This window comes from Patella vulgata, chromosome 4 (genome assembly GCF_932274485.2).
Source record: "Patella vulgata chromosome 4, xgPatVulg1.2, whole genome shotgun sequence".
In the NCBI taxonomy this organism is placed as follows: Eukaryota; Metazoa; Mollusca; class Gastropoda; family Patellidae; genus Patella; species Patella vulgata.
The window spans coordinates 79653808-79666754 of NC_065882.2; the positions used below are offsets into that span (position 1 = coordinate 79653808).

Here is a 12947-nt window from a genome sequence, read left to right on the forward strand (position 1 = left end):
AATTGTCAGCACTTTCAGGCCCACTCTCATTACCATTCCTTGTGGTTAAAAGTTCGGGAGGGGGGTGGATGGCCGAATGGTTAGCACGTGCGCGCTCTATCATAAGGTCTGTCATTGAGTCAGCTGGCGTGGTTTCGATTCCCCGGTTGTACGTGTCCAACCTCGTGGGGTTTCACAGGGTTCTATGCCCCCCCCCCCTCCACTGCTAAAGAGCCCTACGCGCAAGCGAATTATTGAAATAAAATTGAACCATATTTTAGTCCCGAAATGTCCTATTTTGTGTCGAGTGAATGTTACCCCCACACACACACACCCACACCCCTCTCTCTCTCTCTCTCTCTCCCTCTCTTTCTCTTTCTCTCTCTCTCTTGCTTAGCAGCCCCGAAAACATATAAAACAAAATTTCACTTGTCTTGGCGAGAAAATCTATTTTTTATATTTTTCCAAAGCCCAGTTCCTCATGATTGACACGAATATACTTACCCTAGAAAAAGTGGAGGAATCTTTAACAATAATAGCGCAGATAAATTTAGTATATCAAATACCCGAAAACCGGTTTGTTAGTCAGCCAGGGGCTTACGCACTGAGTCACCGTGGCTCCATGAATTGAAACATAAATCAAAGTCAATAAGGTGCTGCGTTTTTCTGTCAAAATACAAATTACAAAAATAAATGTTGGTGAACACTCCCCCTAACATATTATTGAATTCGAACGATATTAATTTTGAATATTTATATGAAGATGAATCCCCTTCCATTAACACCTGTGTCAGGTAATATATCAAAACCATGCCGTTTGTCAAAACAATATACTAGTCTACAAAATCTGTGATCAGCAAAATACATTTTAATTTAATCTTTGGACCTTCAACCGGAATATTAGATTAGACTGATTATGGTAAATATATTTATATCTATATTTTTTTTTAAACATTAAAAAATAAATATATAATGTGGTATTGTTGGTGTCTAAACACACATATTAAGCAGGTAACAGTAGTCTGACTCGATATGAAATTTTACTCAACCAAAATCCGGACAACAATCTCCAACAAAAGAGCGCGCGGGATCCTGCTTTACCGTAGTAACAGGTCACATGACCAAACATGTGACAGGTTAGATCTATTTCTTAATCCCACCTCCAGCCAGGTTTGGTCAAAGGTCACGAGATGTAACATGGCTAGTGCTAACCGCAACCGTAACCCTGGACCTATCCCTTACCCAAACATAAACCCTAACCCACAATCACGTGCCCTAACCATGACGAAATCTGTAGCTATCCTTGAGAAATAGATCTAGTCCGTGTGACAGGGAAACCTGTCAAAGAGCTACCATAAAGGGGTACATTACAAGGAGATACTCTCCACAATAAATATTTCGTTTAAACATACTTTATTCACAGTTATCAAAAGGATGAGGCGCGTTTAAAAACCTTAGAGTAGCCCTTTCCATACGTGTTGTTAAAAACATTAAAATTTAAACAAGATAATATATGCAACAAGTAAATAATTATATTAGAATTTAAGTTGTATCTTAGCAGTATCAACGAGTTAAAAACTAAAGCTTCATAAGTGGGGTATAATTGAAATGAAATGATGTTTAACGTCCTACTGTTCTTCGCCGACTGGGCTATATGAAATTCTAACTGTCATAGTTTTTTTTACGTGAACCTCGGTTTTTCTCTTGTCAACATTGTCCTTTTCCAGGTACTCGGTTCTGCACCAGTGGCAAATGATAACCACGCCGGACAATCCCGATAAACGTTTTCTGCTCCGAGACCTCCAGGCTTGCGAGTTAACGTCATACTCATCGAGTCACCGCGCTTCCCGGATATAAATAAAATGATGTACAACACGATGCCCTTTGCTAATAGTAAGTTCGGGAGAACAGCACCAAACATAACAACCAGGGAGCTACGGTGGCTCAGTAAGTAAGGCTTTGACTCGCTAACCTGGCGGTCCCGTGTTCAATCCCTGCATTGGCCGAGAAAGTTGATCGAGATTTTCTGGTTTGATTTCCTGAGTTGTGCAGTACCGAGGGCCTGCCATGGGACAATGTATAGTCCTACGGATGGGACGAAAAACCGATATAAAAGTAGGCAATATGTCCCTCAGCACATTGTATGGCGTATGCTCGTATTCATTAGCCCCGTCGGAGCAGAACAGTAGGACACACAACACGCAGACAATGTAGGACTTTAAGGAGAAAAACCCACGGATAAGACAAAACAAAAGGACATTGTAAGTTTTAAATACTAGAAGTAACATCACCTGAAGTGAATGAATCGTGGGTCGGCCGTAAGAGCCCACTGAAGTGTGCGGGTATATTATAAATTAATTGGGATAGTTGACAATACCTTATGTAAGAGCTAAATCTGCATTTTGGCTTCAAATGGTATATAAACTGTCATTTAGACATGAATATTTAAGCCTATAATCAACTATCTTGGCCATCGGATCGCTCCGATTTTGAGTAGATTAGAACGCTTCCTTCGACCATTGATGATTTAATTTAAAAATCGAGAAGCGAGATTCAGTCTCAAATAACAAGTACCGTTGTTCCAAATATGAATAATCAATGCACACATCTTGTCAAAATTACAAACCGTGTTAACAGAATAAGCTAAGTTGAATGAAATTTTGAACTGTTATAGCAAGAACGATCAGCTTTAATGCATCTTTATTTACATTTAAATCTTTATTGACCATTTAATCATGTGAGGGAGGGGGTAATTTTGGATTATAAGGTTTACCAATGAGTCAACTGGCATGGCTTCGAATACACATTTGGACCAACAGTCGGGTTACCTGCTCATCCTCGAGGGTGTTCATCCGGTTCTACAGACCCAAACACCATATTATTATGTTAGTCCCGAAGTAAACTGGTTTATGTTGAATGGACACTCTTATTTATTGGAGAAAGGGTGTTTTTTTTTTGTTGTTGTCAGAACAAAATGGCGAGCATATTTTGAAATCGCCGTATTGTCAGTTAAATCTGTATTTATTGTAGGTAGGAATTAATGTGACGCCGTTCCTTTTCTTGTGTTTTACACTTATTTGGAACCAAGTAGAAGGTAAGTATATTCATATATTAATACAGAGAGAAATAAGAAATCGAAGACATTTGGATGGGTTGGGAGGAGTCCTTGGGGGGGCACAGAACGGAATTGAACCATTTTTGACTGATAATTGTATCAAAAAGCAGTGCATGTTGCGATTATTTACAGAGTTATTGTCCTTACCTGTAATGTCCATGCTCCGTAAAAACAGACTTGTGAATTCGTGAACCCACTGTTCACTGAATATATTACACTGATAATCTTCCCTATTTGACGGCACGGACGTTTGCTCTAAGTGGGCCAACTGTTGTTCTTTTGGCAGGTGGTTGTTCATTGAGTTGTTTGAATGGCGGAGTTTGTAAAACAAGGGCGACAACTGGTTCAATACAAGCAGAATATTGTGAATGTCCTAGAGTTGATACGGACACCATTTATACCGGAAATAGATGCGAGAAATTGAGAATTTCAAGTGAGTGGCTTTTGGCAACTGGTAATAACACAACACATTTGTTTTACTACCGATGTTTAGACAACGGTTATTTCACTCTCTTCATAAAAACTAGAGAACCATCGTCGACAAATCGCTAGTAACATAAACCAGTAATGGTTATCTATATCATGTGTTGTGTTATTCAAGTTAGCTAGTTTTTATACATCATGTATTCTTCTATATTAAAATATTATAAAATCAAATTTAATTAGAACACAATTGGAATAATTAATTGGCCAGACTGTGTGGTAACACATGTAATATCCCTTATTTTCAACCACAGGGCGATTATTTTTAAATTTATGAAATCGTTCGTGAGGTTTGATAGGCGTATTAGTTTCCCGGGCTACCTGTCAATTTATGTTTTAATTTAATCGCTTGAAATAGGTTTGACGGCCAGTTGTTATTCACAGTGCATTTTATGCTGAAATTTCTTGATAATATAACTTACCAGAAGGCATGAAATCTCACTCCGTCGCAGCTTCACCTCGATACGAGTTAACAGCACGAAGCCATGGAGAAGACAAGAAATAATAAGTGCGAAGCCAAGTAGTCGAGTCACTTCATAGCTTCGCCTTGTTCATCTCTCGTCTTCTTTTAACTCAGCGAATCGAAGCCGGGAGGATGCGAGATTTCCTGACTTCTTGCCGCCGATCCTTGTAAGTCTGTACCTTTAGGGTCGGCGATTTCTGCTACTAAAACTGGGGTTGGTTGAGTAACTCTAATCGCAGTTATTTTCCAAACAGAAATATTACCGAAGAAGAATAACCCTAACATTTACATTTACCTATAATTGATTTAAGGAAGTTGTAACAAGACATGTCAACATGGCGGCGAGTGTGTATTTACGTATGACCAGGATTCAACTTGTAAAACATTCCATCAACAATGTGACTGTCAAGAACCATATACTGGCGAATTTTGTGAAAAATATTCTGTTGAAGGTAAGAAGCGGCGTGTGCAAGAATGTTTTCTTATAGGGGTGGTACAGGTATTCCGTTGGACGGTACGCAGCGATGGATCGTATAGATATTTCGTTGGACAGACATCTCGATGGATTGTATAGATATTCCATTGGACGGTACGCAATGATGGATCGTATAAATATTCCGTTGGAGGGTACGCAGTGATGGGTTGTATAGATTTTCAATTGGACGGACTGACCGATGTATCGTATAGATATTCCGTTGGACGGACGCAGTGATTAACCACATAGTCTGTTGGACGGCACGCAGTGATGGGTCGCATAGATAGTCAGTTGGACGATATGCAGTGATGGATTCTTTAGATATTCCGTTGGAATGACGCAGCGATAGATAGTATAGATAGTCTGTTGGACGATACGTAGCGATGGATCGTATAGATACGCACTGATGGATCCTATGGTTAGTCCGTTGGGCGGTAAGGGGGTTGGTTCGTCTGTTGGACTGTAAGGAGAGATGGATCGTAAATTACAGTTTACTTTTTATACATAAGGTACAATTAACCGGTAACTCACGATGTAAAGATATCTATTTTTGTTTACTATTTAAGTTGAATGTATGAAAGCTTGCCAGAATGGTGGACGGTGTACTCTGGTTGACAATGGTGATAAGAGGTGTACTCGGGATAGTTGTGTTTGTCCTACAAATTACAGGGGAGAATTCTGTGAGACTTATGCCAACACCCGTGAGTATTAGGTTTTTTGTTGACGTCTTTATTGAGTATTCTAAAGCTCTCCATATTTAAGTGATTTATAAAAAGTCTAATAGGACTCTTGAAATCTCTCACAATCCAGTCTTGAAGTCTCTCACAACCCATCTCTCTTGACATCTCTCTTAAAACAGAATAACCCCCCTTATGCGTCACGATCGCCTAAGGGAGAATGGGCACAGTAATATTTAGCTGTAAATGTGTATATTTTGTAGTTGAGTGTATCCCGCCATGTGTATCCGGACAAGGCGATTGTATTATTATAGAGAATTCCAAACTAGCACCTCATCTAACAGACAAGGCTTACTGCAATTGTTCATCTAATGCTACGGGTTATTTCTTTGGTAGCCAATGTGGGTTTTACAGACAAAGACCTGCTGGTAAGTTAATACTGATGATACAGAAATAATATAGAAGTTAACTACCGGATGTCTGTCTCGTGTTGGTTAAAGTCAGCTAGCCCAGACATATAAGTATGAAGTATGGCGTATAGAGTGGCGTGTGACGTATAGCCATAACGTCAGCGTTTCTCCGTCAGAGAATCATAAAACTTTTTAATCAAAATGTTACTTTTCTTCCTGGCTAAATAAGATGGCAGTAATATCTGAACTTTATGTACAAACTGTGACCCACCCTCCCTCTGAACAATCAGCGACCCTCCCCACCACTTTAACGAACAAAGGTCAGTTATGGAGGACAGAAGGTTCTGCGAAAAGGCCGAAAGGTGCAAATCATTTTCAAATGCGCCAGTTCTAAATTAATGGCCATTTGATTTGATGTGAAGTTTATATTTGTATGGATTCGACGCGGCTGCATTTATGCGTCTCGAGTAACTAATAAATTAATAATTATTTTCCTAGCTTTCCTATTTCGTTGTGCAAATCTAGATTATCGTGATATAGCTCGACTGTGATTTCACCCTTGGTGAAAGCGGACGTTAACGTTTACGAATGAATGATCGGACGAGCTCGGATCCACTTTTTAATAATTCACATGGATTTCACAAGTTGATTTTTTTTCTTTCCAAGGATATATCAAACGTGCCTATATTTCAGAATGTAATATGACTTGTTTAAATGGGGGAACGTGTTTAGGATCAACCTGTAAATGTGCTAGAAATCTGACTGGATTCTACAACGGTGACCATTGTGAAAACTTCACAAGAAATGGTGAGCAAAACATGTTTAAAAAATGACTATTTACGAATAAGGAGAAGTCGCGGTGGCCCAGATTTGGATTGGTTATTCCCCCACCTCTCCGATTCCGCGACAGAAATTATCATAGCGAATACACAAACTCGCGCTTTCCAACTGAAATGTCTAGCTGTGATAATCGCGTTGCAAAGTTTAAGGTTCGTTCAATGTCAAGTTTTCTAGAACTTTTCCGCAATTATTATGCTATGACCAACTTCATGATCATAATAGCGCAATAACTGAGTTGGTTATATAGAGTCAATTTATCGATTAAAGACAGTTGATTAATTTATGTAGATGTTTGTGTGCCATCATGTTTTAATGGATATTGCCAATATGGAAAATGCCTGTGTTTCGACAATTCCACTGGAAGATTCTCTGGAAAGCAGTGTGATCAATTTGAAAGTGCAGACGGTAAGTAGAACTCATTAAGAGATTCGTTAGCATAAACTAAATGTATCTTATTGAAGACAAAGATTAATAATCTAAACCAGCATAGGTTTTCACTCGACCTGACTTTGCCTGTCTGATCCCTTTCTCAACGCGGGTCTAGATTATCAAAGCCCTTCGAAAGATTTTGTGGAAGTTTCAGTATCAAGAACTTAGATTGGTCTTGATTCGACCAAGCCCAAACTTTATTACAGAACGCGCCTATAAAGACATGTCTTTAGGTCAAATCGACCTGAAGCAAACAAACAAGCAATTACAACTAAAATAAATATTGGTGTAATTTTAATTTGGATTTAATGAATCAATGTTATAGGACAAGTAAATTTATTGCCCCAACGTTTGTGATTTTTTTATTTAAACTATATTTTATTCAATAAGAATAGGATTGGGGAACAGGCTAGGCCTACATCTCCCCCCTCCCTTCAACAAAACATTATAATTACAATAAGTTTACTTACATACATGTATATAGTCGAAACTATTCATATTGTGTTATTAATTATTAAAATTCTGAAAGTATACAATAATATTTTTTTCAAATAAAAAGGTTATTTGATATACATAATGACTAAATTTGGTTTAAGGCCTGAAAGTGTTTAATATGTACGATACCACTGGGGGTACCGAGGATACATATCGAGGACCGCCCCTAACAATTGTCACCGAGATGATGTTCATTAAAAGTGGCCCTGCTGTGAAGAGTGGAGCGTTACGAAGATTCTGGAGGGAGAGAAATCGCTGAACCATATCAAATATGAATTTACATTACAGAAGCCTGTAGTCCAGCGTGTGAAAATGGTGGTGTCTGTAGCTATGGTAGATGTGAATGTGAATCTAATTCAACTCATCGTGTTTATGGCTATTATTGTCATCGAACTACAGGTATGTTTCTAAACATTTTAGTGTTGGTAGGCATTGAATTACCCTTGTTAGTGGTGCAGGAACACCGCCTAGTCGTTCGTATGGGACGGCAAAAACACCATGACAGTTGGGATTCGAAATACGAACATGCCTATCAGCCAAACATTCCCTCAATACACTGCATAACATATGCCCGTCTCTATCAGCACAATTGACGCATAAGAGTAAGACATAAAAAGTCCTTTCCTCTCCAATTATTTCCATATATATATATATATATATATATATATATATATATATATATATGTTTTGTACGATTTCGGCGACTATACAGAGATCAGGGGAACAGACAAACTGCCAATGTCATAACTATGTCCAAAGATATTGTGAATAAGGTACGGGGCCTTACAGAAAGCTTTTTTTACTAAAATTGTCGGAGCTAATTGTGGGTTTCGTATACAAACTGTTTGGCGTTTTTGTTTTGTTTCTTGTTTTTTTAGAATGCTCTCCAGAATGTGAAAATGGCGGTATATGTGGCTATAATGAGAAATGTGAATGTCCATTTAGATATACCGGGGAACAATGTCAAGATTACGTACAGGGTACGTTAATTCTTTTTCTCGTAAAGACGATTACCACGTCCACCACGACCACCACGTTAGTCATAACCTCTTAAGAGATCTTTCAATGTGAAAATTAAATCTTAGTTTTCTTTCTACTCATTCCAGTTGACAATTGATAGTTCTGATTCAACTATTGACGAGATGAACACATTTTTTAATATTTCTCCATGTCAAGTTTGTGACGGTTATGATGAAACAGACTATACAGTAGTTTTTTGTAAATTATGTTTAACGCAGCAAGCTTTACATGACGTCTTCAAGCTATGACGATGTTTTTGAAACAAACTATAAAAAGTAATGTTTGTAAATTATTTTTAACGCAGTCATTTTATCATGACATCATGAAGCTTGTGACGATTTTGTTAATAGACTATAAATAGAAGTATATATAACAGTGTCGGTTTTAGGTGAGGAGAGACCCAATCCTATTCCATTATGGGGACCTTTTCATTCCACCATCCTCGTGACTAGAGGAAGACGACACCGAGGATAATGAAGGATGTTTAAGACTACGCGTACGTTAGAACGATTTATGACAGTGTCAAATATATTTATATCTTGGTGCGAGGACGCCTAGATCTTGAGGCCCTAGACTGAAGCTTCCCAAGGCTATAGATACACCCGGCATTTTATGAAGAAGTCATCACACTTGTGATGGTATTATGAAGCGGATGTTGGATTAAAACTTACATGTATTTATAATTACAGAATGCCCGTGTGTAAATGGAGGATTTTGTGCGGACAATAAATGCAATTGTGTATTTAACGAAACTGGAGTTAGTTTTGGGTTATCATGTCAAATTTTCATTCCACTAAGTAAGTACACATTTAGTTCTGACGTATTATATTTGTGTGTTCTAGCACACAAGGTTGGGTCAACGACGAGTCCAGGCATGCGCCGTGCCCGCGATATATGTCCCCCCCCCCTCCATATCTTTTTATATGTTCCATACTAACTAGTGAATAACTGCACGTCGTATATGTTGTAATTTATCCTGTCCCAGTAAACGGTGGATTCTGTGTTGCACTGCTTTAGCCACGTGTTAACCGGTCTCACTTAACGGTTAGATCCCTTTCACAAGGCCACCTGCAGATGTCATCATAGGTCACGAGATGTAAACAGGGCTAGGGCTAATCTAACCCCAGACCTAGTCCTAAGCCTTGCCCTAACCCTAACCCTAACCTAAAATCCTCGGCAACAATCACACACCCTAAACCTGTTTACATCTCGTGACCGTGGCGAATTCGCAGGCGGCCTCTTGAATTAGATCTAACCCCACTTAACGGTGTATTCTATGTTTCACTGTTTTAGTCCCGTGTTATCCTGTCGCACTAAACGGTGGATTTTGTGTGAATGAAGTTACGGCTTGTCCCTATGACGAGTATGGTTATTTCCATGGTGACCAGTGTGTCGAGTACGGCCGCCACAGTAAGTAACCATATGTTAGATTATAAAATCAGCAGAAACTTGTCTAGTTTGCCAAACGTTTTAATATAACCGTTTTGTTAATCAACACATATGCATCGTCTTGTTGATGTACTGATGAATCCTTTAGTAGGCCTATCGACTCTTAATGCTCTGTTGCTTCCAACCCTGTTCCACTGACATTCGTAATGCTCTGATGCTTCTAAACCTATTTCACGGAAATTCGTAATGCTCTGATGCGTCCAACCCTGTTCCACTGATATTCGTAATGCTCTAATGCTCCCAACTCTGGAATTCTAACACATCGTTACAAAAGTTAAATTTTTAGTTAAAATCCATTTTACTGATTTTAGCTTTTGTTTTTGGTGAAACACGGCCCAGACCTTTAATGTCCAATCCCAAATACTACGTATATTTTTACCAAAAAAGTAGAAAATATCTTGCCATTCTTTGCTTGAGAGAACCCTCATCGAAACTTCACCAGAAATAAATCTTTTAAGTAACTTGTATTCCATATAATTGTCTCATGTATTATTCTAATTACATTATTGTAAAACAAGTCACATATTATATACAAGCGGTTGACCCTGTGTAGCGCGAGTATAGCCATGAACCGGAAGTAGCATAACTCCGAAACCGGAGGTAGTAGTCCGTCGCACCCAGGCCTATATTTCTCCCCGGTCCGAGCTACGTCTATACACTAAATTGCAGCCACCAGGCCTAAACAGACAGACACACAAACGACGTTCACAAATATTAGTATAGCTTTATTCTAATTGATAATCTGGTCAGACTTTTCCTAGTTCGACATTTTTTTTTTTGTTATCCAGGTTGCACAACGGCATGTTTAGATTTCCAGGATTGTGTAGGAGACATCTGTTCATGCCCGTTTAATTTGACCACGTCGCCAAGATATCTTACTGAAGGTCTAAGATGCGAAACCACACGATATGTGTAAGCAATGGTTTATTTCAAAGCATATTGAAGCTGCTCATCCACACTTAAACTTGCATTATGCAAAAGGAAATCTGCCTATTGTAGGTCTTTCCTTAGGCCTAAAATGTTATCTAAATTATTAAGTAGACATAAATTAAATTATCCAGACCATAATCAACTCTCGATGCCATCGTTAGCAAGCGATATTTAGTGGATTTGAATACATTTTGTGAGGGATAATATAACGTAAAATAGGATAATGGAGACTTTGTTTATTATAGTACCAACGTCAGTAATGACAATCGAGGCTAGCATAAAATTGAATCGCTCGTATCTAGGTTCACAGTGCAGCAATTTGACTGAAATTTTCAACATATTCTGTTTTCATTATCTATTTTTGTAACTATTATAGCGAAAACTGTCAGCTCTTTATGTAGTCTTACCTAATACCCCTTTAATGAAATTCAGCCGCCATGGTTGCACAGTGGTTGGCTGATTAACAAGACGGTCCCGAATTCGAATGCGATGTTGGTCGAGAAAATACATGCATCTCAGGATTCTGCAGCGCACCTCCTCTCTTGATACCCGCAGAGTAGATGGTTTAGCAAAATAATGATAGATGAGAGTTTACAAGCATTGTAGTAGGATAGATCATTTACATGGATTGTAATAGACCAGAGCGTCTACATGGGTTGTAATAGACTAGAGCGTTTACATGGATTGTAGTAAGCTAGAGCGTTTACGTGGATGGTAATAGGCTAGAGTGTCTACATGGATTGAAATAAACTAGCGCTTCTACATGGATTGCAATAGGCTAGATCGTATACCTGAATTGTAATTGGCTAGAGTCTCTTCAACGCGTACATACCATTATTCCGTTATGTATTCATTTTGTAATAAGCCCGCTGCGATTAATTGTAGCGAATCTAAGCATTTTCTTATCACAATTGTAATTATCCTTAAAGTATTCGTGATAAACTGTAGAGGCTATACAGTGTCAAGAGAACTGTATATATTTGTTGTAAAGATCCACGCTTTTGTCTGTTACCTTAAATAATACGACAGCTGTGTAATAGAATCACCACCGTTGTCATCTAATACCCCCGGATGTGTCACAAATAAACAAGCGTTTAAAAAGGGTGAATCTCCAATGATCTGCAAGGTCATAGTAAGTCCAATTTTGGTGAAAATTGAGTTAGACAAATACGCGTACTTAGTGTATCATAAAGGATTTTATCCTTCATTGAAAACGCTTCTAATTATCTTTAACTAAAACGCCAAAATAAAAAATCTTTTATATTCAGTAGCTAAATCCTGAAACAGAACAGTGTCCTTTGTTTTTCGTTAAATTTGCATTCAACAGACTTACTAGGTTTTCCAGATTACAGGAGAATTTTGATTTGGTGTATTCATGTTATCTGTTTATCGTTTCAGGTAAGGCAGACAGAAAGTGAAATAAAGTTTCATTAAACACCATCATTAACGATCTTCTCTCGTTTTTCTTGATTAAAGTGCGACAATAACAACAATATTAACAGATCTATTACTTCGGGTATTATTGGGTCATATATTTGATCCACAGTAAAGACAATTGATTTAGAGATTGTAGAAAAGGATTCCCTTGCAGTATCTTTGACATTAGATGGTCTCACTCTTCAATAGCTACTTTTAGAACATTTATGGCTCGCTAACCTGGAAGTACCGTGCGGAATCCCAGCGTTGGCCGAGAAAGTTCATCAGGATTTTTCGGCGTGGTTACTCTTTGTCAGTCGTGCAGGACCGAGGGGCTGGTAAGGGACAACGTATAGTCGTTCAGCCGGGGCGAAAAACCGAGGTCCAGTGTACGCAATAGCATGCACGTTAGAGATTCACCTTGGCAGTTGGAATTCGAAATAAAAATAGGCCGTAGCGCCGATGGCCGGGCACAAATCACCTCGTAGCACACTGTATGGCGTATGCCGATCTTCATTAGACCAGTCGGAGCAGAAAAATAGGACGTTAAACCCCATTTCGTTTCATTTCATTTAGAACACCCATAGACGCCCCCCCCCCACCGCCCCATTAAAGAGCTACTTTTCAATAAAGAATACATTCGTAGTGTAATAAACACTATTGGATCTTTCAATATGAAGCCCCCCAGATTAGTCGATAAGTCTGGCGCTATAGTTCTGGGGCCTGTTTCACCAAATTTTAACTAAGATAAAATCCAAATTTTAGT

The 12947-nt window shown here is 38.6% G+C and overlaps 1 protein-coding gene across 1 annotated transcript; it reads left to right on the forward strand.

Annotated features, from left to right (window-relative positions):
* The first annotated feature begins 812 nt into the window (after positions 1–812).
* Positions 813–12208, forward strand: LOC126819360 (neurogenic locus notch homolog protein 1). The gene is made up of 14 exons (XM_050547362.2): positions 813–898; positions 3010–3073; positions 3381–3527; positions 4352–4492; positions 5082–5216; positions 5456–5620; positions 6296–6409; positions 6731–6847; positions 7655–7765; positions 8245–8346; positions 9076–9183; positions 9680–9796; positions 10624–10747; positions 12164–12208. Exons 1-14 carry the CDS (start codon positions 896–898, stop codon positions 12165–12167), a joined length of 1452 nt encoding a protein of 483 aa, XP_050403319.1. The 5' UTR covers positions 813–895; the 3' UTR covers positions 12168–12208.
* The last annotated feature ends 739 nt before the right edge of the window (positions 12209–12947 follow it).

Coding starts and splice junctions, on each gene's coding strand:
- LOC126819360 (XM_050547362.2), top strand. Junction 5,217..5,455: donor TGAGACTTATGCCAACACCC/GTGAGTATTAGG, acceptor TATATTTTGTAG/TTGAGTGTATCCCGCCATGT. Junction 5,621..6,295: donor TTACAGACAAAGACCTGCTG/GTAAGTTAATAC, acceptor CCTATATTTCAG/AATGTAATATGACTTGTTTA.